The following is a 26,713-nucleotide window of genomic DNA, read 5'->3' as shown; positions in this document are numbered from 1 at the left end:
ATGGAGGAGTCGCAGCTGCCGCCCTCCGTGAACCCCAGCAACTTCCCGGCCAAGCTGTGGCGGCTGGTGAACAGCCCGCGCTTCCGCTCCATTTGCTGGGACGCCCGCGGCGAGGGGCTGCTCATCGACCAGCCGCTCTTCGAGCGGGAGCTGCTGGGCGCGGGGCCGGACCGTGCCGTGGGGCCGGCAGGCGACGGGGCGGCGGAAGCCATCGACCTCTTCAAGACCAAGAACTTCACCAGCTTCGTCCGACAGCTCAACCTCTACGGCTTCCGCAAGTTGCTGCCGGGGCCGGAGGGCAGCGCGGCGGGGCCGCTGCTGCATTTCCACAGCCCGCACTTCCGGCGGGACCGGCCCGAGCTGCTCGTGCAGCTGAAGCGCCTGACGAGCGCCAACAAGGCGAAGCTGGCGGCGGGGCTGGAGGTCACCAGCCGCCCGCCCAACCGCTTCCAGCGCCTCTTCGGCTCCGTGCTGTGTGGGGACCGTCTGCTGCCGCCCGCCACGGCCGCCGGGGCCAACGGTGAGTGGGGAAACGGGGTGTGGGGGTTTGGGGAGCGCTGGGGGCTGAAAATCGGGACTCAGAGGGAAGAGGGTGGCCTGGCCTGGCCTGGCTGGTGCTGCTCAGTTCACCTGGTGTGGGGGAGTAGTTCTTCGTGCAGGTCGATCTGCTGCCAGTAAGCATGGGGAGTGCGGTTCATGTGTGTTTCAGGTTGTGTGTGGACTGTGCAGTCCCCGTTGGGAGTTACACCAAGGTCTTGCCCAGTCTCTGTGAGGCAGGCAAAGTTCTACCAGGTGAACATTACTGCAGAATCACAGAATCATAGAATGTTCTGTCCTGGAAGGGCTCACCAGGGTGATGGAGTTGGTTCAGCATAATATTGTGTCCAGTGCTGGCCCCTCAGTTCCAGGGAACTGCTGGAGAGAGTCCAGCGCAGCCACCAAGATGCTGAAGGGAGTGGAGCATCTCCCGTGTGAGGAAAGGCTGAGGGAGCTGGGGCTCTGGAGCTGGAGAAGAGGAGACTGAGGGGGGACTCATTCATGTTTACAGATATATAAAGGGTGAGTGTCAGGAGGATGGAGCCAGGCTCTTCTCGGTGACAACCAGTGACAGGACAAGGGGCAATGGGTGCAAACTGGAACACAGGAGGTTCCACTTGAATATGAGAAGAAACTTGTTCCTGGTGAGGGTGTCAGAGCCTGGCCCAGGCTGCCCAGGGAGGTTGTGGAGTCTCCTTCTCTGCAGACATTCAAACCCGCCTGGACACCTTCCTGTGGAACCTCAGCTGGGTGTTCCTGCTCCATGGGGGGATCACACTGGATGAGCTTTCCAGGGCCCTTCCAACCCCGGACATTCTGGGATTCTGTGAAGAACCTGAGAAGGAGATTTGAGTGGTTATTTCGCGGCCGGCCCTGGGGCTGGGGATGCTCCGCGGGGCAGAGCTGAGAGGCTGTGGGGCCGGGGATGCTCTGTGGGGCAGAGCTGGGAGGCTGTGGGGCTGAGGATGCTCCGTCGGGCAGAGCTGGGAGGCCGTGGGGCCGGGGATGCTCTGCGGGGCAGAGCTGCGGCACAGGTGGGAGGAGTGGCAGGACTGAGACCCGGAGAAGGGCAGTAGCAGGTGGTGACACTGCTCGCTGCAGCACCACCCGCCTTTAGAACAGAGCGCGGTATCGTGGTGTTTATTCTTGGTAGGTGTAGGAATTGTTATCTCATTCATATGGTGTTTTCTGTGGTGTCTGTAGAACTACACCAAGAAAACTAAATGAAACATGTGAGAAGTGAAGGAACTTATTTCAATCCTGAGGCTAGGAAGCGTTTAAATTAAAGATTTGGTGTTAACATATTGTTCAGATGAGTCCTTACAGACTTCTTCACTGAAATCTGGTCTGAGGTCATGCAGACCATTGGTAAAGTAAATGCTAAGACAGTTAACAGCCTTTTCATTTTCTTGGCCTCTGTTCTGTGAGTGCAGTTCCAGAGAGCTTTTGCTCTACAAATCTCAGTTTCTAGAAAGACAGAACAAGGAAAACATTGGGGTTTATGTGCAGTCAAGTTCTGACAGGCTGACAATTTCCTGTGTGCTCTCTACAGACTATTTAGGGGCACGTCTTTGCTGTAAATGTGAGGTAATTTGATAGATAAAAGATATTTTTGTTTGCAAAGCGTCAGTCTGTTCCAAATGTCTTGCAACATCTAACTCTGTGTTAAACATCCAGGAACAATTCCTGTAAAGCAGCCGGTGCTTTATAACTTGGCATCCTGTGGTGTCTTGTTTATGTGTTGAAACTAGATAATCTTAATTTCCTTATCCAAAAGTACAATATAAACAAAGATAGTCTCATCCCGCTGTTCATTCTCTGTTTATGTATGATAAAAATACTGAACAGGAAATAAACAGTCCTATACATTAACTCTGACTACATTTTGAGGGGCAGGTGATATTTATTTAGTTATTCTTCATTATTTAATATAGATGAGCAGAATGACTGTATGTTACTGATTTCTTGAATTAGTTCCCATCAGAGGAGTGACAGAGGAAAATGTGAGGCTGTTTTTGTAAAAAGTCCTTTAGAGTGAGAATCAGGAAGGACAGGTTTGAGAGAGCCTGACTTCCAGGTAAACCCTATTGACACAAACTGCCCTGAGGCCCATGCTGTGGAAAAGCCCCAAACGCAGCAGTTCTTCCAGGAGTTCGATGAGCACAGGTGTTCTCAGTGTTAGTGTTTCAACAGAGTCACCGAAACCTCTCATAGAAATTGAGCTGTTGCGGTATAAGAGCAAATACAATTTCATGAAATAATAACTTAAGAGAGGGAAGTGAGAGAAAAGGAATATCTAGGAAATCACAAAATGGCAAAGTTTGGGATATTTTAGTCTAAACTGAACTAGTTGTGCTGACTGGGAAAAAGTTGGCTTTGAATTTTTTTTCTTGATGAATTAAATGAGTTGTCATAAAATACTTTCAAAGCTGTGTGGAGGATTTTGACATTGCCCTTCCCTTGGCTGCCTGTGAGCTGGCAGTACTGGAGTCTGGTAAAGTCTTGCTTTATAATTTCCTTTTTTAATTTTTTTAATCTATTGTCTGCATTAACACACAATACTTTGTAAATCGCTTTTGTTTGGTTTAGGAAGTTACCATGTGTTTTGATTTATCTGAAGCACTGATAAGGTGTTGCTGCAGGCTGAGGGAGCTGCCGTGCTCAGCGCAGCGTTGGCACTGCGCTCGCTCCGCTGCAGCGGCTGCTGCGTGTTCGCTGCAAGAACATGGGCTGTTTCTAGATTAGATGTATTGGGGCAAAGGCAGAGCCTCAGCTTCTTGTATTGCCTGTCATTGCCTTTCACTAACACCCCTTTTGCTTTATTTCGTACCCACTGCAGGCCTGCTGTCTTTAGGACGGTTTCATCAACCTTATCATCGAGAGCGTTTTTTTCCGTACTCCTACATATCGACCTCATCCCAGAGCAACGGCACTTTACTGACCAATAGTTTAGGGCGGCCTCCTGTTCCCCCCAGAACATGGCAAGGTTCTCTCGGGTTGCTTCCAGGGCATGGAGCTTCCCCGGCTTTTCCAGATAAAGGGGTTGCCTTTCCGATGCTCCAGAGGCTGACCACAGAGGTCACGTACACGCTCCGGCCTGTTGCTTCGCTTCTGCCGCTCCAGCAAGGCTCTCAGACCATTGCCACCTCCCTTCCAAAATACAGCAGCAGCAGCAACACAGCTTCAATGCAGTATTCACAAGCCTACTATCCAACAGGTAGGAATAATATTTCTGCACTTGCTTTTCTAAAAGGTATTTAAAAGCGATCGTTTTAAATCTTTTTTTACAATGCTCCATCGTGTGTATATCGCAAGTGAGAATTAGATACAAAGTGTGAAGTCTAAGAGGAAGAAAGACCTTTAAATATTTTCTGTTTGGTATTCCCATCCTTATTCCAGATTTGGAGCTTCCCCTGGTGATTTTCCAGATGGCCCCTCTGTCGAGGTTAAAGCGTGAGAAGAAAATACATTTGCCCACAACTAATCAGTGTCAGCTCAATTTTCATTTGTTTTTAATTGCAAAAAACCAGGGTGATGATACTAAAGCACTGAGAACTTGTTGAACAGCAGTATATTAGTACTTGGTCTCATGTTTTCCCAAGTTAACTTTTTAAAGTCAAAGATCTGTTGAAAGTAAAATGTAGAATATGCCAAATATGCTCCTACTATTTTCATAGTTTCATTTTTTTCTTGTTAACTTCTTTATGTTGCATTTTTTTGTGCATTGAAGACTGGAAAGTACAAAAGTCTTGACTCTCTTGTCTAAAATGTTTCTGCTAAAATTTTCAGGCTCACTTAAGTGTTTGTATTCTTCAGAAGAGAAATTGAAGCAAGTTATAGTTCTTTTCTTCACTCTTACCTTCAATTGGAAAAATTGTGTGAAAGGTTATAATTTTGGGGGTGCGGATGTGTTTTTGTTTTTTAAACTTCCCTAAAATTTCTGAAACTCAGAACATAGTGACTCCTTCCTTGGACGAACTAAAGCCTGATTATTGTTCTTTCCTTGTCCATTCCTCGCTTGGCAGCTGCACCTTCGAAATCCTGCCTGTGGTGGCTGCTTTATCCAGATACACAGTGAAATCTTCATGTCTTCTGAGACCTCTGCTGGGAATGTTTCAGGCAATAATTGCTGGTTTCCATAAAACAATTTTTGTCAAGGAAGAATTCTGAGGAGTTATGTATCTCTTGGGGATGCTTGTAAATTTTCAAGAGATGAGCAACTTTTGCCATATACTTCTGGCCCTGTGCTACTTACAGAGATGACAGAGGTGGCCGGTGCTTGCCTTACAAGCTCCTCCCTGCCTTACAAGTCTCCTGCCTGGACCAGCGGGTACTGAGAGTCATAGGGTGGTTTGGCTTGGGAGGGACCTTAAGGATCATCTAGTTCCAGCCCCCTGCGACGGGCAAGGCCACCTTCCATAGAGCAGGTTGCTCAAAGCCTCTTCCTGAACATGCTGAAGGTGGGAGATAGAAACACGAATTAGGGACTATCAGTTACAAAGCATAGACTGAGATCCATCACGTTGAAGTTTAGATGAATTTTAGAATGGGGGGTTCAGCTGGAGAACAGGAGCTGAGGGGAGACCTCCTGATCTCTGAACTGCCTGAAAGGAGCTTGGAGCCAGGGGGGTCGGGCTCTGCTCCCCAGGAACAAGCGCCAGGAGCAGAGGAAACGGCCTCAAGTTGCACCAGGGGAGGGTGAGGTTGAATCTGGGGAACAGTTTCTTCCCCAAAAGGCTGTGGGGCATTGGAACAGGCTGCCCAGGGCAGTGCTGGAGTCACCATCCCTGGAGGGTTGGACAGACAGACATGAGGTTCTCAGGACATGGGGCAGTGCCAGGGGTGGGTTATGATTGGACTTGATGGTCTTTAGTGGCTTTTACAACCAAAATGATTGTATGTCTGTATCTCAACTAGACCCCCAGAGCTCTTGTACAGCCAGGAGAAGGAAGTGGGCATCTCTGGGGTGTGAGCCATCTCACTCGTGTCAGAGTTTGTCTTAGGGTGGGATTGCTCATGTCCCAAAGTCCCTGTTGTGCATACTGACCGTAGAGGAGACGAGGAGGGTAGCGTGGATTTAGACATGAATCTGTGCGTCTCTGTACCTGGATGACACCGGCCTCTCTCACAGATATAAAAGTGTAAAGAATAAATTGGCCATGTTGTACAGATAAAACCTCGTGGGGCTGGGGGTGGTGATCAGAGCATGATGAAAGCACATCAGGTTTTGCAAGGTACAAAAATTGAGGTATAATTCAAGCTAAAACAGAGAAACTTACGGAGTCTGAGAGTTTTGAAAACTCCAATGGATTCTTTAGTACTTCAGAGAAGATAAGTTTGACATTTTACTAGGGAGTATTATAAATCTTTTAATTTTCACCGTCATTTAGGACTGTCTCAGTGGTTTTACTTCTGCTCCTGTGTATCTCTTAGTCTCACTGCTATCCTTTCTTCTGTATGTTATAACATACACACTGCTGATAGCTTATTTCTTCACGTGTCCACATAAAGTCTGCTTTCCTTCATCTTGAGAGCACAGAACCAAGATTAGCTTATTTGGAAAGAAATAGTTAATCTTCAAATACATATTTCATAAGTGAAGGGACTAAAGAATATATGTTCAATCTTATTTTTGACTCTTTTCATTTCACTTTTGAAGTCCCATTAAATTAAATCAAAGTAGAACTTTGTCAAAGTTTTCTTTTTATGTATATTCAAACTGGTTTGTTAACTTCAGCAACAAAAAGATTTCCCTGGTTTTTCATTATGATTCTTATTGAAAGGACAGTAAAATAAAAGATGCTCATCTGGATCTTTTCTCCCCACTAGCATTAGACCATGATTATTTTAAGGATTTAGTTCTGTTTGCTTTCAACTACCTGCAAAACCTTTGATAGTAGTAGAATTGCATCAAAGAAATGTAGTGAAGCTTTATTATCAGAGAATATCCTCATATTGAAAAAATCCGTCAAGGAGACTGTGTGAGAAGTGTTGGTTGTTGGTGCCACCTGGCATTACAAATCCAGTTACACCTTTTGAATGCATCGCTGGCTGTCAGGTTCATTAGGTACGATAACCTTTCTGGTGAGTGGTAGCTTAGGAATAGTCGTGTTATTCTGAATGATACACCCTCTGTTAAGATAAAGACTTTTCCTTATATGTAAAGTCTAAAATTCACATATGTGTTGGTAAAAAGGGGATTCTTAACATAAATAAGCAGCTGAAAACATAATATGTGTTTTAACACAGCATAAATAGCACCGTATTTTCCCTTGAGAAAAGCGGACTAGATGCATTAGTAATGCACTTGTAAAACTAGTAGTAGGATTCATCTTGCCGAAGATTCATCTGATGGGTGATGTGCCTGGGCTTGTCTAGATTACATATATAGCCAGAGAGAAACAGGCACCTCCCAGAGGTGAGTCATTCCATTTCTTAGACCTGCGCCTTTGGAAGACAATTAATTTCTTTCTGATGAGCCTGTTTCTTCATTGACTCTGCCAAGTTTTGACAACTGCTGGACATCTGAGTCTGTGTAGCACTAAAGCAATTAATCCCACCTGAATGTCTAAGATATTTCATATAATATTTTCTTTCCCATTTTCCAATATTGAAGAGACCTGGGGTGTCATCCTTATTTTCCTCAGTCTTTTGGCTGGGAAGGGATCAGAACTTGCAGAGTTTTTGTGTTCAGGCCCATTCCGGTGCGTTTGTTGATGTGCAGGCACAGGCACAGCTGCATTCCCTCAATTTATGGCTTAACCACGCTTTGTGCAGAGCCACCTTTTCTTCTGTCTTTAGACTCCATCACGTATTCGTTAAATCTCCTTTTGTGTTTTTTCATTTTCTTATGAATGTATCTATACCCACATCCCTCTCACTGCACCTATCATGACTTTAAATACTTGTATCGTAGTTCCTCGTGTTGCGTTTTCTCCAGCCCTGTTTAGCTGTTCCTTCAGAACAGTGTCCTGCACGTCACCCATGTCACCGTCCCTGTAACCTTTGCCAGTTCTCTTATTTTCTTACTGAAAGAGAGAGTGCAAAAATACACACAGTGGTCAAGGTGTGAATCATGGATTTGTACAGTGGAATAAGAATGTTCCTATTTCATTCTTTGTTACTTTTGTAATATTTCCTAACAACCCGATGGTTTCATTTATGACTTCTAAGGTCTTTTTGACAGCAGCTGAGTGTCAGGCTGATGTCCTCCTGAAACCATCTACTGTAATACCAAGATTAGTGATCGATGTCCAATCCTTTCCTGGTTCCCTGAGCTCTGCTCTTCCTTGGGCTTCGCTGGCTCTCAGGCCTGGGGCGCTGGGTTGGTTCCAACCCCACCAACACCAGTTCCAGTTTCATAAATCAGTGTTCATATTCCGCACACAGTGTCCTAAAGAGGATGTGACATTAGCCATCCACAGCTTCTGTGGGCAAAAGTACATCCCTTTTTGACAGAAATCAAATCTATTTTGAGGGTGATCCATCTTGTTTGATGGAAGAGGCTGTATCTTTTCCTTCATTTATTCAGTAAGTATTAATTTATACTGTAAGATGCCATTCATCCCTGTCTCCTTAGTATTCAAATGAGACCCATGCTCACTGTCAGTTATTTCCTAACAGCTGGTGACAGAAAGGGCTTTAGCTGGTCATTTCTTCTGGCTGTGACTACATTAACTATATCTTAGACAAAAGAGCTCAGAAACTTCTTCTCCCCACTTAACAGGGTAAGACAGAAGTGGGTGAGAGAAGCAGATCTGTTTGTTGAATTTTGATTCTATTTCAAGACTTGAAGTATTAGAACTGAATCGACACCTTTGCCTTTGATAACGCTGTGTGTCAGTAACACTTTCTTCAGTGTTATTTAAAATGTTGTCTGGCTATAGGGTGACTCTCCTTTTGTGACTCTGTGGTACTTACCAAGCATTGATCTCCATCTGACAGTGGATTTTCTTCTTATAAACCTGCTTTTGTGTCTTCCGTGATATTTCCACAGGTGCAGTTGTTCTTGCTATTAGATCAGTCACTGCCGTAGCCTATGAGCTGGTAGAAGAAGTTCTTGTGAGCGCAGATCATTCTTTTTATGCAACATTCTGCGTTTCAGAACCGTTCAGAATTGTTCATCAGTCTAGTCTTCTACACAGTTATTTTTGTTCGCTTCACTTTGATTTACAGACATAACAACTGGTTTAATTAATGAGTTGAATTTGCTATAAGCTCTACAAACTGTAGGAATACTGTCATTTAGATTTTACTTGTAGTTTTTTATAGCGTATGATCTGGACTTAATGTTTTAGACTGACCTATTATTTCACAAGCACTTTTTCCCTTCAGGTCCTTCCTTTTTTTTAATTCTTATAAAATACGTTCTCTGGAATATGTGTTTGGTTTTCCTTAGAATCACTCTACCGGGTTACAATAAATTTCTCCTTTGTCGTTGCTCTCAAGATATTTTTGCAGTAGCCTTTCCACAGTTTTCTTTGGTGGTTTTCTTGGGTTTGTAAGCATGACTTTGGAGTGAGTGAAACCCAGATATCATTTAGGTTTTTCGCAATATCCAGAATTGTAATATGTTCATAGGTCATACAATATTCTCCTGAAAGTTCTTCCGAGTTAGCCTGTGAAGTACCATGAGTCACAGATCAGAAGGGTGTCCCTGGCTCTGTCTGTGCTCTTGAGCTCCCGTGTTTGTTGCTCCAAACTGCACAAAAATTCAGCAACATCATATTGAAGAGAGGAATAGGTATAGATATCAAAAAACATATTAGTTACGATAGCATCTGTTTAATGTGAAATCCCTTGGAGGCGTCAAGCATTGCAAATAAATCCATCTGATCTGTTTGCCGTCTCAAGTTAAACTAATTACTCTTTGTTATGAACATTGGACTACATTTGATTTCATCAAGGATTTCTCTCTCTCAGAATCACTGCAGATTTTAAAGATTACCTGTCCTGCAAATCATGCCTGTACTTTTAGATTAAGTATCTCCACACGTCACCCAAAATAATACCTGCAGAACACAGCATCATCTGCAAGGCTGCTTTTTAGAATAAAATCACTGTTTAATTGCAGTGTGTATGTGAACACCTAGGCTCTTCCTGTGTGGTATGTTGGGATGAGAAAGTCAAGCAGCCAAATCAAAAAGGTGAATATTAAGATACAGAAGACTGATTATTAAATTTCTGTGTGTGTATCAATTTTACAGTATCCATTTTTCAATATATGTGCACATATAGTAGAGTAAATATTTTCTAAGATGAAGAAATCAGTCTTACAATCACTTGGGAGGTAAGAATACATTTCTGTGAGTTAGTTTCCTGGGTGATTATAGAAATGTTTAACCAAAGGAAGCAGCAGGACTGTGCGTACCCACCATGACCTGTGTCTGACGGTGTGTTTGATCCCCAGCCTCGCTGCAGCGCTGCTCCCCGCCTGCCCACGTGGATCCCCTGACCGGCTGCGCTGGTCCTGCTGCTTCCACCTACACCCACTGCAGCTTTTTCCAGGTGAGTGCAGCACGTGGGGCCAAGGGAGCGCGGGGGAGGCCGAGGGAAGCAACACTGGCTTTGGGGACTTCTGGATGGAGAATGTCAATCTGAAACTTGATCTGCTTGAGAAAGTGAAGGGAATATGGCTCACAAATTTCTGTTTCAAAGAAGCACTGAATTTGTAATTCTAGTTGTGTCTCAGGGTAGGAGCGTAGTGTGTGTCCTCCCCAGTGGAGTGGTATTTTCTGTATAACTTCTTTGCTTGACTTCACCAGAATTCATTTTAATTAACAAGTCTACGTTTATCTTTGAAGAATGTCCTTGTCTGGACAAAAAGAGATTCTTTGATATTATGAAAATACTGGCAACAGCTCCTTGTTTTTGTCCCGACCAGCTTTCTGCAGTCCTGAGTTTCACTGAATGAATGAGAAAAACTAAGGCGACTTTTGGAATTGGCTCCACCTCAGAGATGTCGCTTTAAAGATAACTACAGTACTAACTGTAAATGCTTCATAAAACTGTGGTGGAAACTACACCTTATTTGGAGGGCCTGGCTTATCAATTATCAAAAGATCTGAAGTAAAAATGCGAGGGCTTCCTTTTGTATTACAGCGTAATGCATATACTTTTCTTTTTTTCCCCTCACAGAGGACAAGCAAAGCAAGTTATGCTTATGTGTGTTGAAAAAGGGCTGACCTACCCAAGCTTGATCATCCAGTTTCCTGTCTTGCAAATATCAACCTTTGGCTTCATGGTTTGGTTTGGTTTGAATATAAACCTATCCAGGCTGGCCAGGTTATGGCCGGGGTAACAGGCTGTAAATAACCACTGTCCAGTCGTGCCATTGATACTCAAGCATTTATTTTTCGCACGATGCATCTTTGTCCTCTCACTTGCATCATGAGAGTTGTGGAAGCTTCTTTTTCAGCCAGGACATGAGGATCCATCGGAGTGATAGGAAGTCACAAGCAGATAACTCCTTATCTCAGAAGGCTGAGATCAGTGTTTGGGATAGCAGATCATTCCAAGGGAGTCATCAAGGGTGGTGGTGTGGCTAGATTGAAAGGCAATGTAAATATGCTGTCCAAAGAGTCCAGTGAAAATCAGATGTTTGGAGAAGCAAGTCCATGGGCAGTGTGTGGAGTCTAAAGAAATTCAGACCGCTTACTGGCAGCTACTTTGCTAATGCAGCCCTGAGCAGGGAACTGCTGGGCAGGGGCTGCTGGAGAGTGATCCTGTATGTGAGCAGCGGCGGAAATCTGTTCCAGCAGGTCATGAGCAGGGTAATACAAATAACATACAGAACAGATCAACAGGACTTCTTGAGGTTTCTGACTCTTAGTGTAGCGTAGATTGTTTCTCCTGGAACACGGTGACAGGGACTGTGCAGGTGGGACAGGAGGCAGCGGTTTGCCTGTGGTTCTCACTGAGCTGTGGGGATTATTCACTTTATTTTTTGTGTGATCTGGGGTAGATGCTTCCCCAAAGTTCCGAGGGCTGCAGCCAGCACTGTATTGATCATCCTGCCCTGCCTGTGTATGGATCGTCAGTAACCACTCGCACAAATCCTCAAAAGCAGTAAAATTAACCAACCCTGTCTGACTAAGCATTTTTATCATTCTTCACAAAGAACAGAACTTCTGCATTGTATTGTTTTACTCGGTGTCTTCTACCGGGTGTGGGAGTTCAGTGTGAACCTGCTGAAGGTGCTTTGTGGGGGTTTGAGGCTGTTTGATCTCACTGTGGGCAGCAGATGCTCCTGGCAAAGTCTACACAAAACTGCTGGACCAGCCCAGAAGACACTGAGCCGTGTCTGCACGTTGTGCCCAGCCCTGCTTCTGGTGGATCCACACAGTGTGGCCTCAGAAGGAAAACCAGGAATTGTTGTCCAAGAAAGCCTAAACCTTGAGCTAGGCCTTACTGAGCCTTGCAGAGAGCATCGCTTGAAATTCAGGAGAGATTAAGACAGGGCCAGTTCCTTGGGGCTTGGAGAGCATTGCTGGGTTTGTACCGTGTCGGGTGACCCTGCTGGGAACACGGACAGACAGGACCAGTGAGGACGTGTCACAGTATCACAGTATCACACTATCACAGTATGTTTGGGATTGGAAGGGACCTCAAAAGATCATCCAGTCCAATCCCCCTGCTGGAGCAGGAATGCCTAGGAGAGGTCGCACAGGAATGTGTCTGCTGCTGTTCGCTCTCCAGAAAGAGGGAATTTGAAAGAGGATAGAGGTGGTTATACCCAGACATGGTGGCTGATTTGGACATATCTCTTGTCAGGTTTCTGAAACCCAAGTTGCAGAGATGTCTTACACTTTGGTCACAATCGATTACAAAACCGGGAGCTTAGGTGCAGCCTCCTGCTCTTTTTCATTTGGGTTTTCCTGAAGTGGGGTGTGGATCAGGGCGATGCGTTGGGATCCTTGGGTGGGAATGAGCCTTGGGAGACAAAACTCCTGCTAATTTCTGCAGCAGTTCTGGCAGCTCACAACCATTAGTGCTGTATTTTCCGGCTGCTTTACCATAGGTGTGAGCCAAGGCTACATACTGGATTTCAGGCATTTTTTTTCTCTTTATTTTTATTTTTTACTAGCATCTCTACTCTTTGATCATTGCTACTAGCATTTTTATTAAGCTGCCAGTATCTCCTTGTGGAACTGAAGCAAGAGGTAACTGGAAATGGAAGAAATAAATGTGGGAGAAAAAAAGAAGAAATACTTTCCTGACTTTAAAAGCAGTCCTGAGTAGTTTGCTTTTATTTGTAATAACAATGATTTTTAGTCATATCATTTCAAATGAATTTGTATCTGAATGATTGCCCAAGCACTCCAGCCAGGTTGTTTTGGTCCTAGTCCCCAAGCAGGTGTGGTTGTACTTTACTTTCTGCATATGTTGTGTTAATCTTCTAAGTGAAATGTCCATCGTCCCTTTCACCCTTTTTGCTAAATTAGAGCATTTTTCCTCTTGAGCTCAATGACCAGCAAACTATTAGTCTTTTCAGTCCTGACTTCTCAGTATTTTATCAGTTTTCTTTGTTTTATTGCTGCCTCTCTCCCATCTTTGTCATGTCTTCTGTAGATAAACTAAAAGGATTTAGATTGTATCTCTGTGTGGGCACTTTCTCCTGTTGGAAATGTGTACGAGTTCCCATGGTGCATCCAAGGAGCCGGTGGGTGTTACAGCAGCTCCAGGCCGAGGTCCCGTAAGAAGAGGCGGAAGAGGTCGCGGTGTGGGTTGAGGGTCGGTTTGTTTTCGGCAGGGATGATCTTCCCCTGGACAGCTGACCTGGTAACCCCGATCTTACTTAAAATCCTGACTACTTCAGTCAACAAAGGAGCAACGCAACGAAATTGAAACACGTTGTTAATATTTTTAAAAATACAACTGAAAAAAAATCTTAAATGAAGAAACTATGTTTAAACTTATAAAAATGGAAAGGTGGCTTGCCTTTCTTGAAAAGACTTTGCTTAACCTAAATTTCTCGAATTCCAGGTTTTCTCTTCCCCTCCTGCCCCCCCCACCCTCCGCAGTTTCTGGCTCTCTGCAGACTGGCACATCCTGAACCCACAGCCGGACTTGGCTTCACACCCCCCGAGGAAGGGATCTCATCTCTTTGTGGTGTTTCCTTCAGGGGCCTCTGATGTCCATGCTGCTGAGACACCAAGTCCTTCACTGGCATTTCATCTCATATACCTTTCCTAGTAGGTGATCCTGTGGCTTCTTGTTCTCTAATTTACTCATCTATGGAAGTAGCTTTTTATTAACCTGCTAGAAGGTCTGAGGATAATCAGGCACTAGATCTCTTCCAAAATAAGATCATATTTTAAAGATACCTGTTCAAGATCGTTGTATGACTCATATTTGTCAGAAGAAATTATCCTCCCAGTGTCCTTAAATCTGAGTCATCTCCAGAATAAATAGCAATACAGACACTGGCTGTTAAAATGTGATTTATCATTTGTCTTGGGTAGGACTTGCTGCTTTTGAAAAACTGCATTGTCTTCTTTCTGCTTTAGACGTTCCTTGATTTGTATGGATTGCTGACTGTGTCTTGTCATCTTGTGATGTCATTGCAGTGAAATATTTAGCAGTGTTCAGACCTGCTCTGTGACAGCACAGGAGCCTCCGCAGGTTCTCCAGGAGGTGTTTCTAATCTGAAGATCTCTAGCACTGTTATACAGATTGACGTAGGCTTTGAGTGGTTCATTTGTGGGGCACCGTTGTGACAGGAGTGTCCGGGTGTGAGGCTGTGACAGGCAGGGCAGTTCTACAGTATTTGTTTTCATAGGTATCTGAACTCCCATTCATTTTGGTACTGGAACATCCCTGGGCATCACCCCTTGTGTGGGTGCCTATATGGACAATCACTTGAAGAGGAAAAAGATGTTTGTTGGTAAGTAACCAAGTTCCTCGAGTTGTGTTGTCCATATGCGCATTTACAGCATACGTACCTGTTCTCTTGCTTAAAAACCCTGTGGTTTCTGCTGTTTTTATACACAACAGGAATGCTTGAGTTTTAGAAGAACTGAAGGCAGGTAGATTTGCTTTAGCATTTTCTATGTGGCATGTGAAGGGGGCGGTTCTAATGTACTCCCCAGGTCCTACTAAGACTAGAAGGCTCTGGTTTGAATGCTTGGGTGTATTTGTACCTGCAAGGCAATGGTGTGCGGACAGTTCTCATGAAAGGGGACACAGCTACTGGTAAGTGACCTTCCTTTCTCTCCAGGAGAGAAGCGTGTCAGGGGTACTGTGCTTAATGAAAAACAGAAGTAGTTGCTTATTTTTTTTCCTTTCTTTTAATTAAACCTGCTGTTTTAACTGAAAATAAGTCTTTCAAGCTTTTGGACAAACGAACACTTCAGTTGATCGCTCGGCTTAATTTCCAAAACCTTACAGAACCAATACACGTACTGTCGAAATTTTTTGATATAAAGTTCATGTATTTTTTTTCTCCCAGAGTCCTCCAGTGCAGTCACCTTATGCAGCTGAATTCCTGCCCTCGAACTGGCCATGTCACACATCCGATGCGAGCGAGAAGACAGAAGTCAATCTCGAAGCTGTGTTTCAGATTGCTGACAAGATGTATTCACCTCCCAAACCCAAAGTGGTGAAAGTGGAGCCTGTGGAGAGCGAGTGTTCAACCCCCCTGTCCAGCGGGGGCCACCAGCTGCTGGTGAACAGCGAGACCGGCGGGGGCCACCAGCTGCTGGTGAACAGCGAGACCGGCGGGGGCCACCAGCTGCTGGTGAACAGCGAGACCGGCGGGGGCCACCAGCTGCTGGTGAACAGCGAGATCGGCGGGGGCCACCAGCTGCTGGTGAACAGCGAGACCGGCGGGGCACACCAGCTGCTGGTGAACAGCGAGACCGGCGGGGCACACCAGCTGCTGGTGAACAGCGAGACCGGCGGGGCACACCAGCTGCTGGTGAACAGCGAGACCGGCGGGGCACACCAGCTGCTGGTGAACAGCGAGACCGGCGGGGCACACCAGCTGCTGGTGAACAGCGAGACCGGCGGGGGCCACCAGCTGCTGGTGAACAGCGAGACCGGCGGGGGCCACCAGCTGCTGGTGAACAGCGAGACCGGCGGGGGCCACCAGCTGCTGGTGAACAGCGAGACCGGCGGGGGCCACCAGCTGCTGGTGAACAGCGAGACCGGCGGGGGCCACCAGCTGCTGGTGAACAGCGAGACCGGCGGGGGCCACCAGCTGCTGGTGAACAGCGAGACCGGCGGGGGCCACCAGCTGCTGGTGAACAGCGAGACCGGCGGGGGCCACCAGCTGCTGGTGAACAGCGAGACCGGCGGGGGCCACCAGCTGCTGGTGAACAGCGAGACCGGCGACACACCTTCCACCGGGGACAGCCAGCTGGAGCTGCTGACTGCCGTGACTCCAGACGTGTTGTTTGTGATGGAACCAGATCAAGCTGAGACTTGTTCTCCGTCACAACCTCCTGAATTCCTCTGTGCTGCCCAAACCGTTGCATCTATTGAAAGCGCTGCGGTTGAAATAGTGCGAGAATTGATGACCGCACAGCAAGCATGTGAAAAACTGGGAGAGCAACCGGATCACTGCCCATCTCAGTCCTCCCTCATTTTTATTCAGCAAGAACCATTCAGTCTAGAGCAGGTAAGGAGTAAAGGGAGATAAAACAACTTTTTTTTTGAGATGACCATATTCAATAGTGCTAGGGTCTGGACTGATAGCTTTTTAATACACTTGCTTGCTTAAGAACTAAAGGCTTCTTTAAGTAAGCTTTTTATTGACAGTGAAGGGTTTGTTTGGTAAAGCAAGACTTTAAAAAGGAGGGAATAAAAAAATATCCTGTGTTAACGAGCATGAGATGTGTTAACCTATGCTGACCAGGTTATGGTGCTTGTCTGTGTGTGAAAAATACGTAGTGCAGTTGTATTCATGGTAGTGAAGTGGAAATTTTTTTAGGTTATAACGTACTGTTCTATTGTTCTATCAGTATCTTGAAACCTTCAGTGAAGTTTAGCACTCGGAAATCCTCAGCTGGTGCAAACTTGATTGTTCTTAGTCATCTTCCTCCTGGGTATCTTTACAGCAAGGCGTATATTCTGATCGAGCCTCCACAAAGCTGCAGTCTGGGCTGTTGTGCTCAGTGCTGTGCAGAGGAGAGCAGTGCTGCTTAATGAACGTCCACTCATTATCTTCAGTGTCGACCACCCTTTAAATTTAACCATTGCCAGTCTAACAGCTTTTGGACTGTGTTTTTAGAAGTATATTTTTTCCGTTCTTGGAGGAGTTTAGAGCTTGTGGCCCAGACTCCCTTGTTAAGAACTGAGGGATCAAGGGTGTGACCCGCGTGTTGTTGGGGATAAGGTGTTTTGGTTTTGAGGCCCCATTGCTTGTGTAACTGGTGAAAATCCCAATGTTGGTCCTGGTCTGTTGATCTGGACATTTACTGATTATTTAACTGGGCTTTCTTATGTGTTGAAAAATAATTTGGGGACTATTAGGCCTTTTGTGTGACAGATCCCCTCTTTTTGTTAGAAATATTTTGTCTATGCCGAGTCTTCTCATCCCAAATTGAAGAGGTGCAAGGTTAACCCAGCCCCAGCTGCCACTTGCCCAGAGCCTGCGCTCATGGCAGGTGCAAAACTCTTTGGAGAGGCTTCTGTGCTTCTACAAGATTGGTTATCTTCCTTATCCCTGGATCTGGAAGCCTCCTGAGGCTTCGAGTAGCTGTCAGTGCCGTGTAATTCAGAGCAAGCTCACGGCAGAGTAGTGGCCCTGCTCAGAATACAGTTTTATTCCTGTGTGTAGCAGCAGAGGAGGAGCAAATTCCTCCAGAGTTAATCCCAGAACATCCAAACAGCTCTGCTGGGTCAGATCAAAGGTCCGTCTTGCCCAGTGTCAAGTCTCCAGACAATAGCTGTAATCTGATAGACTGGGAGGAGCGAGAACCAGGCATGCAAATAGTGCAGGCCATTCCTCCTGCTTCCCAGCTGCTCTCAGCTTGAGGACTTGGAACGACACCGTATACTTAATCTGAAATTTCTCTTCCACAGGCTGTAGTTGGTGCTGGAAACCATGTCAGTTCTAGCCTAGAGAATCCTTTGACCAAGCAGGTATGTTGCTCACGATCTCTTGCATGAAGAGCTTTGTTTTGCTGCTTTTGAGCCTGGCTGTTACTGTGAGATGTTCCTCAGAAGAGACCTCGGCCTGTCATCCGTCCCTGGCCATGTCCTGTGTGTCACCTGTGATTTTACGGGTCTCTGTCACAGGCTTCTCGGGGCTCTTCCTCCCCAGCCGGGAGTACATGTATTTCTATTAATGCGCATGCACGCTGCCTCTTCTAGACTTAACTCAAGGTGGAGAGTGTGATTTTTGGAATTACTAAGGTCTTATTACCAAGTCTGTTGATGTTTTATCTTCTGTGAACTCACACGTACCAGTTTTGAAAAGCTTTTTTCATTTAATGGAAGGAAATGTTGCAGGCTCTGAATGATCATTCATCTTTAGGATATTGATTGATAGGATATTTGCAGGAGATTAATATTCTAGAGCAGATGACGGTGAGAACATCTTTCTGCCTAAAGGTCAACTCCAAGTGCTTCACTTTGGGCCTTTAGTTCTTCACTGGAACACAAACATGGTTACTTGGCTTTTCTTTCTTTAAACGCACAGATTTTTGCCACCTGCTCATAGAAATACACCAGTTTGGTAAACAGTTGCCCACAGAACACATATGGAACAGCAGCAGAGGGCTCCAAAAAGCAAAGCAACACTTTATAATGTAATGTCTTAACGGTTGGGTGGGGTGAGGTTTCCAGCCTGAGATGTGTGGCTCATGCGTGGCGCTCTGCGTCGCGCGCTCTGCCGGGTGGTTTGGGCTCGATCCGTCGTTACGAGTGTTGGGAACAGTGAGTGCACCTGGATTCCTTCTGCGCTATTTCTTCTAGTTTGGTAACGGAGGGCAAAGCTCAGACTGAGAGGACACGTACCCTAACATTGTATATTCTAGTTTTCTGATTTCATGTTTTGCTTAATATGACATTTTGTAAGAGCTGGAGTTTCAATTGGCAACCTTAATTCTGAGTTAAAAACATTTATTATGTAAACCATCCAGGCATGTTCAACACTTGTTAGATGTGCTCTTGGAGTGGAGAAGGATAATAATAATTTTCTCCCTGAGGTAATTACAAGAAAATATTGAGTAATTTCTTTTTTATTTTAGGAGAATACAGGTGCTGAATGTGAATCCGGGACATCAGACACACAAGAATTCACTTTAGGAACTCAGCCTGTGAACAAATCTGGAGAAAAGACCGATTCATGTGTCAAACCTCAGTGCAGGAAAAGACGACACAGCTCAGACAGTGACAAGTCCCCTGGTAAGGAGAGATTCGACATGTTTTCGAGGTTACTGAGACAGCTGCTCTGAAACTAGTACAGAAAGGGGAATATCAGAATAGTTCAGTCATTGCAATTTAAGTGCTTCATTGTGCCTTCAGTTAAAACGTTGTACATGTACAACCTCTTAGTGTACTTACCAACACGCTTCTGTAGGTAAGTTTACGCTAATTACTCTTATATGGACAAGGGTAGAAGTTATATCAAGAAATAAAACCTGAAGTTCTGGGCGTTGTGTCAGAAATGTGGGTGTCACAATATTGAGATGAAGTCCATAGATAATGTTTGCTGGAGGGTGACAGTGCGACGGAGGAAACACTGAGTAATGAGGTGGCTGAAGTAACAGGGAAAACATTCCCAAATCTGGTAACTAGAGGAAAAACCTACACATGCACAGCTTAGAGAGACAAGAGAGGGCACAAAGTGCTTTGGATGTGGTGGAGAGGAAAAGTTGGTGCAGCCTGCGGGTCCTGCAAGAAGCTGTTTCCCTCCCAGCTGATCATCAAAGAGCTGGTGGGAGAGTTTGAAGAGCTGTCGCTCACTTCAAAGAGTAGTTTCTAGATTCCAGATAATTATGCTAATTAATAATTCAGCTCACAAGGCCGGTCAGTTTCAAACATTTAAGTGAGGAATGAAGTCTTTTTTGTCAGAAAGCTGAGAAAGATGCTTGGATGCCATCTTGAAAGAAAACAGGCTTTTGTTTAAAACACAGAACTGCGAGTTCTTGTTCAATCACTTCCTGGTACTGTGGATGATTAGCAAACTTCTCAACTTGCATATCAACAGCAAAACATTTGCTCAATATACCAGTTCTAAAGTTATATACAGGAACATTTTGGAACCCGTGTCCATGGGGTTGTTCCACAGGGATGAAACACTCTTAGGCTGATGCTAATTAGCAACAATTAGCGTAGAGTCTACTCTCTGGGAAATGTGATAGCCGTCCAGGTCTGCGTTTCCACTGTGGTACCTTGTGAAGGGCAGAGCCGGACAGCAGAGCTCAGCTTAGCGTGATCAGGCCCAAGGTGGCCCAAAATAAACTGAGCACGTGCAACAAGGCTCAATCCTGGCACAGCCCATCTCCTGCAGTTCAGCTGTAAGTGAAGCAGCCAGGTTTGTAAGCCAGATTTAGGTCTAAGCAGACTTGCTCTGATTATGTGTGTGTCTGTCTGTCTATACTTCTTTCCGCTGTGACTCTTGGGAAACAACTTCTTTAATCTTTGGGTGCTAAAATGTTACATGATGACAATTTTCCAGGTGTTTCTTCACAATGTATCTTCTGAAAGTCACTGGGTCCTGCCTGTTTTCCCCTTTTCTTTTGGGCCATCATTTGGAAGTGTTCTGAGCCCACCCTTTGATGTACGTCCTGTTATAGGGAGACTCATATTCCATCTACAGGGGCTTCAAAAAGATGGACTCAATTTGAAATCGCTTATCTCTGCAGCCACAACCTGCCCGTGAATGGAGCTCTTACAGTCCCTACAGCAGGTGCAGGGAACACAGAGCGTTTATAAAAATGCTACTAAAACCTGACAACTCATTAAACCGTTTGTAAATTTTTGTATAATTGTAACACATTGGGTCCGTCTTTTTGGAACACCCTGTGTTTCACTGGGCTGCCGGCATCATTTGCTCGTCCTTGTTATGTGGTGACACCAAGTTCTAGATAGCGAGAGCCAACGTAACGTGGAACCAAAGGCGCCTGCAGTGAGGAGGGAGGAAGAGTCATTTCTGTGGCTGAGAGCAACTCTGGGCCTGAAACCAAGGTGATAATTCATATAAATGGGCCAAGAATCAAACCTTCCCTCTGCAGGAGGTGTTACTTTCCTTTGAAGAGCTGGACCGGATAATTTTGTAGCTATTCTGTAGCAAGAAAGACAACAATTGTTTCACTAAAACAGTCTCCGGGATTTCCCTCTATCTCTGCATCCCCCTAAATCCCTGAAACAGGTGTCTGTTTTTTTCAAATGAAAAACTATCCACTTGCTCAGCTAAATCCCAGTTTACCGGTTTTAGGATCATCCTTCCCCCAGGACCAGGACGCAGGTCTCTAGTCCAGCGCCCCTGGCATTTTTGTGCTGTTAAGTGGAAAATACCTCAGTAACCTTTCCTTCCATTTATTTTTCTAGTCACATTTTGAAGCCATGCAAACATTCAGCATCCACTGTGTTCTAAGCTAATGTCATTAACATAGGTTAATTACATGGCGGGTGAAGAACCCTTCCTTTGTTTTACAACTGTTTGGAATGTGTTTGCTTTAACCATATCTTTATTCCTGATGCACTAATCGTCATTCTAGCTGACAATTTGATGGAAGGACCTTGTTGTCTTCTTTCTCCATTGCTTTCTACTGGAGCTCGCCTGTAAAGTGGGATTTTTGGAACAAGTCTTTCTGGTTATGTTGGCAGCATCAACGCTCGCAACAGGAGTCCTTTTGGACTTCACCAGTGATTGAGGGCAACGCTGTCAGTTCTTCACAGATCCTGCCCCAGCTCCTCTGCGTTGTACTCAGCTAGTAAATAAAGCTGTGCTTTGTGCTGCTTCTTCTAAAACACTGTACAAGGAGATTCTGATTGGAGAAATTATTGTTTGCAATCCTTTCTGGAAATAGGGATCTCGGAGTCTAGCAGGTGGAAATTTGTTACATTTGGACTTAAGCATTTAAGCTGATACTGATACACGAAGGAAAAAGCTTTCTAAGTGGCTGGCCATATATATTTTGTGAGCCATCTAGTCTTTCAGATCATCTGGCAACTTCCTATGACTTTTTTTGCTACAAGAACAGAGACATAATACAGAGATGCTACTGACTCAGATGAATCCGTCGTTATCATTTGCAGGGTGCCCTGGACATCCACCACTTGCTCCCATGCCACTGCGGTTGTGTCACCGCGTCCCCTCTGTCACTCCAAGGTGAACAGATCTATTGGTGCAGTTGCTGGGGGCGAATCTGTGTTCAGGCAAGGTCTCCTGTGCTATCATTTGTTCAATTGAACTATTTCGTACACCTTCCAGCCAAAAATCATTTCAGCCAGTTCCTTAGTGTTCGTGAGCGGCCACAGTGAGATCACCTCCAGAGGTGTCAGGAGTTCATGTGGGGACAGGCCTGGCCCCAACTCTTCCCCGTCTCCCGTCCAAAGCCCCCGGTGCAGTTACACCTGAGTGGGAACTGCGGCTTCTCACTCAACGCCGGTGCCGTTTGCACTTCATCAGGTATTCAGTGAAGGACTTGCAGGTGACCTGACTGGGCAGTCTGGATTTCGGATGAGTGGATGTTACACGCTGTCTCTGAGTTTTACATCATGCAGAGTTGCAGTGTCACAAGCCCTCTTGTTTCTCCATCTCTGTGCATTTTCAAGATTTGTTCCCAACAGAGGCTGCTTTGGCAGGGGGCGAGTGTCAGACAGTGTGGAACTGGTGGCTGTTGGACAGGAATTTTGTAGTATAGAAAGAGAACAAGATCTGGAATTCTCTTCCTAAGATGTGAGTGTGCCTGTTCAGACATTAGAGTTCCCATGGGTGCCGTTTGCAGGGTTGGCACAGCTGTGACTTCATCAGGTCCTTGTTGACTTCCTTGACCTGCAAGCTCTGGCTGTACATTAGAAATATCTCCATTTTGCTGTGGATCAAGGTCATTTTCAAGAAAGGTGTCTCTTGTTTGTCCTGTCCGTGACACCATGGGTTTTCTCTAGGATGTCGAACTTTGTGCCTTTTATGGATCAATGTCACAAGCAGAATGGGCATTTCTGGAGATCCCGCCAGGATTTTAACATAATTAACATTTGGCAGTTGGTATCCATGGCAGTGAACGCACATCTAAATCGAAGAATGAGAAAAAGAGTCACGTAATTTGTTGTTTTATGTTTAAAGTTTTGCAATATTAGAATAATTCCTACTCTTTAAACAGTAGGCCTCAAATTCTCAAGTCATAGTCTGCTTTTCAGGCCATGTTTTATAGCACCTGACCGCAGTACAATTGCAGTGCGTGCTGCCAAGCGAAACGTATCCAAGGACTAATGTTTACTCTGTATTCCCTTTTCTTCCTAGATTTCCATCTGCTGGTAGATGTGGCTTGCAAGAAGGGGTGCTTTCCCAAGGAAGAAACAAAAGAGTGAGAAGTGGGTGACAAGTATGTGAGAATGTGCAGCGGCTGGTTGCCCTCTGCCACCCCAGCGACCCCGCTTGCACACAACAGGCACTTTGCGTCATTTCGACTGTGTTTTTTATATTTTATATTTTACGAACCCTCTTTGCTATCTTTTTAACTTTGTAGGCTGTTAGTCACTGCATTTTTTATACCTCTTCCATTACATTTTCTACCTGTCAGGTTATAAGGCATCTAGTGATAGAGTATTTTATATTAAGTAATTAGCTGCTTGTATTTTTTAGATAAGGGAAGTCTGAACTTTTAGTAGATGGGAAGCTTTTAACTTTCTTACTGGGAAACAAATAGTTTTTAGCACTGTATTAGGAATCTTTTTATTGAACATCATTGGGAGCTACATTATGCTTGGCATAGATGGTGTTGGGTGCTCTCGTGGCTTTGCTTGAAGTCACACTCTGGCCCTTAGCTGGGAATTGTGGATGAAACAAAAGCACAGGAAAGTCACAAGATTCTGGGGCTGAATGGGTCAGGGCTTTCGGGAGAGCAGCTCTAGGAAAGATGAGCTAATCTTCTGAGTGATTAACCAGCAAATGCTCTTCCTTCCTAAAGCAGTGCTCTTAGTGCGAAACTGTTCCACATGACAACGGCTCCTTGCTTACATTCATAGGGAATTCTTCTGTTTTGATAACTTTCTTTTGATTCTAATGGTATCTGTAATGCTAGGTAATTTGTTGGTTTGGTACTTTATTTTAAGTAGGTCTTCAAAATACTTTTTCAAGTTTTAAAATATGATAGTATCTATATTGATAGTAGATCTTAAGTTTTTTAATAGCTACGCGATTTTATTTATGTCAAAATACTGTTTGAAGGATAAAGGGCCCCCATTCTGTGTTTGTGTTGTTAGGGAAATAACATGTGAAAGAGCACTTAAAAGATAAATGTAATTGCTTCGTGCATATTCATACTGCTTTTATATTTAATGAGAGCCAGCCCTGAGCAAAATGCACAGGGAGGGAGCAGAGAGAGTTTCTCAGGCCACCTCAGTGCCTGCGGAGCCTCGTGCGGCATCGGGCTGCGGTGAACACTGAGCGCTAGGACGGACTGAGACAAAACCTTCGATTGTTCAACACTCCGAACGAGACAAATGCAATCTGAGGATGCTTTTGGGTGGGGTGGAGCCTCACCCTATGGATTGACCTTGGATTTGTTATTCTTTATTGTATATTCCATGTGTGCAATGCAATTCCAGTTGATGTGAGTGGTGGAAGGGCACGTGCTACGTTGCAATCCTCCACCTCCCATGAAACGACGTGAAAAGCGTTTCCAAATGAGACTGTCCAGGTAGTTAAAAGGAAAAGATGTTTGATACCATTGGTGCGGCTTTGGCACCCGAGTTTGGTTCTGAGCTCCCCGGCTGATGTGGTTTGAGACCATCGCTTAATATCCCGTGACAACAGCGGCCGGTCTATGTGTCCTGTGGGGTTGGTGCCGGGATCTGGGAGCACCGGGGATGGCGATCACAGGAATTCAGCCTCATCAAACGGGAGCTACCAGCTTTTTAATTCACAGAAAATACAAAAGGAACTGCTTAGCTTACCTTTCTTCCTCTTGTTTACCACCGAAAGATTTTATATTTTTTGAGATTTAAGTTAAAGGGAGACTTTTTAATCTGACTACTTTGTGGTTTTAAAGACAAATGATGAAATCTTAGTATTAAAATTTTTTAATATACTCATTTTACAACGTTATGGAGCTGGATCTCCTGCGGTACAGCACTTTAAGAATATACTTGTGTGTGAACTTAATTTATCTTTAGCTGTGAGAGAGCACAGGAGAGAGGGCACTTGCTGCTTTAGGAAATACGTACAATATTGCACAAGGCCTCACAAGTCTTTGGTAACTCTAGATTGAATGTCTAGTGTTTCAGCATCTTAACGTGGATGTAGTAGATCCATAAATAATAAGAAATAACTTCTGTAACGAGATGTTTTTAACGATATTTTTATGAATGGGGGCAGAATGGGTTTGGTTAACCTCAAGGGTGCTCTTTTGTACTCCTGCTTAGGCAGCATGTTCGCAGCAATCTGCAATAAATTAAACTTTTAAACCAAAATGGGTGTTGCTCTTCTGTTTACCTGTGTTTTAAATTGCAGATGACAGAGTATGGTAGCTGAAAAAATGCTTCACGTTTTGGTAGTTTGTGCTGACACTTTGATCAACAAATAACCATTACCACACAGACAAGTTAAAAAAAAAGTGGATTAATTCTTTCTTTGTGTAATTTATTAATTTCCCTGGAGTTACTGCATGGATTAGTTTGGGTGCACGTGGCACAAACCCCTCATTAATCTGTCCTGAGTGCACTTTTCCTGAGCCCCAGCAGTGCCAGCCTGTGACCCCAGCCGCGTCACCCGTGTTTCTGTGGTAATTCCTGCGTGTCCTCTCCCAGCTCCGCTCCATCCCACGCCGACCCACACGAGGCTGCAGGTCTGACCCACAGTGTTCTCTGGTTTGTGAGCGGCTCCCTTCCCGTTCTGCACAGTGAAAAGAAGCTGTTAGAGCTCAGTCGCTCGGTACCAGCTTAAAGTAACATTTGTCCAAATTACTGGGTGGTCTCAAGTAAAGACAGTGCGTATGTAATCATCCACTTGATCGCATTCTGTCGAACGGGGAAGTTATTTCCCTTTCTGCTCCGTGTGTCCTTGGTCCTGCGTATTTGCAGCTCCGTGCTGCTCTGAGCGCTGCAGCAGCGGTGGCTGAAAACGGAAATGTCTTCACCTTTTTGGCCTCGGCCCCCTGAGTGCTGGGCCAAGAGCTGTGTCATCCTCGTCCCTAAGAACCTCCGCGTGGAGACGTGCCCTTTGGTGATGAATGTGGAGTCTTCAGATGCTCCCAACAGGCTGAAACTAAGGGGAAGAGTTTTGTGCTCCGTGCCAGCGCAGCTCTGAACGTCTGTGGTACCTTCAGTTACCGAATCCCCAGGATGCAAAGTCAGTTACGTGCAGCAAGGCTGGTGACAGTCAGAGGTGCATCTGTGAACTAACAGAGATCACCCTTGGGAGCGTCTGGGAGAGCATCTACAGTCCAAAAACATAGTTCTTGACTTTGCTGAAAGCCTTTGTGGAGATCATCTGCAGAGGATGGTGTGGAAGAAACTGTAAACGGGTGAAAGGGAATGAGGTGTTTGTGAAATCCTTCAGACTATTGACCGCTGTGCGCTGGGTACGTCCCCCGGGTCAGAAACTCCCCATCCTGCGGGGTGCTGGACGGTTTGAAGAGTGGAGCAGCTGAATTCCAGACCTCTGATATCAACCCGACCTGGAACCTCCCGCACCAGCAGATCCCGAAGAGTTTCTGCAGCGGAACGGTGTGGTGTCCGGGGCCATGCCCGGGCCTGCGGGGACACACACCGGCCGGCCCGCTCTGCCCGGGTCACCCGGCCCCGCTCCGCCCGCTCTCCCCGGATCTCCCGGCCCCGCTCTGCCTGGTCTCCCCGGGTCTCCCGGCCCCGCTCCGCCCGCTCTCCCCGGACCTCCCGGCCCCGCTCTGCCTGGTCTCCCCGGATCTCCCGGCCCCGCTCCGCCCGCTCTCCCCGGATCTCCCGGCCCCGCTCTGCCTGGTCTCCCCGGGTCTCCCGGCCCTGCTCCGCCCGCTCTCCCGGCCCCGCTCCGCCCGCTCTCCCCGGATCTCCCGGCCCCGCT

The 26,713-nt window shown here is 45.6% G+C and overlaps 1 protein-coding gene across 1 annotated transcript; it reads left to right on the top strand.

Annotated features, from left to right (window-relative positions):
* On the top strand, positions 1 to 25,125 carry HSF5 (heat shock transcription factor 5). The gene is made up of 8 exons (XM_065853388.2): positions 1 to 520; positions 3,377 to 3,754; positions 9,947 to 10,044; positions 14,987 to 15,202; positions 15,845 to 16,156; positions 17,563 to 17,622; positions 18,732 to 18,888; positions 22,955 to 25,125. The coding sequence occupies exons 1-8, from the start codon at positions 1 to 3 to the stop codon at positions 23,020 to 23,022; spliced, it is 1,809 nt and encodes a 602-aa protein (XP_065709460.1). The 3' UTR covers positions 23,023 to 25,125.
* Positions 25,126 to 26,713: the final 1,588 nt, after the last annotated feature.

This window comes from Patagioenas fasciata, chromosome 19, assembly GCF_037038585.1.
Source record: "Patagioenas fasciata isolate bPatFas1 chromosome 19, bPatFas1.hap1, whole genome shotgun sequence".
Lineage (NCBI taxonomy): Eukaryota > Metazoa > Chordata > Aves > Columbiformes > Columbidae > Patagioenas > Patagioenas fasciata.
The sequence above is the reverse complement of the archived record's forward strand: the minus strand, read 5'-3'. Positions and strand labels throughout refer to the sequence as shown.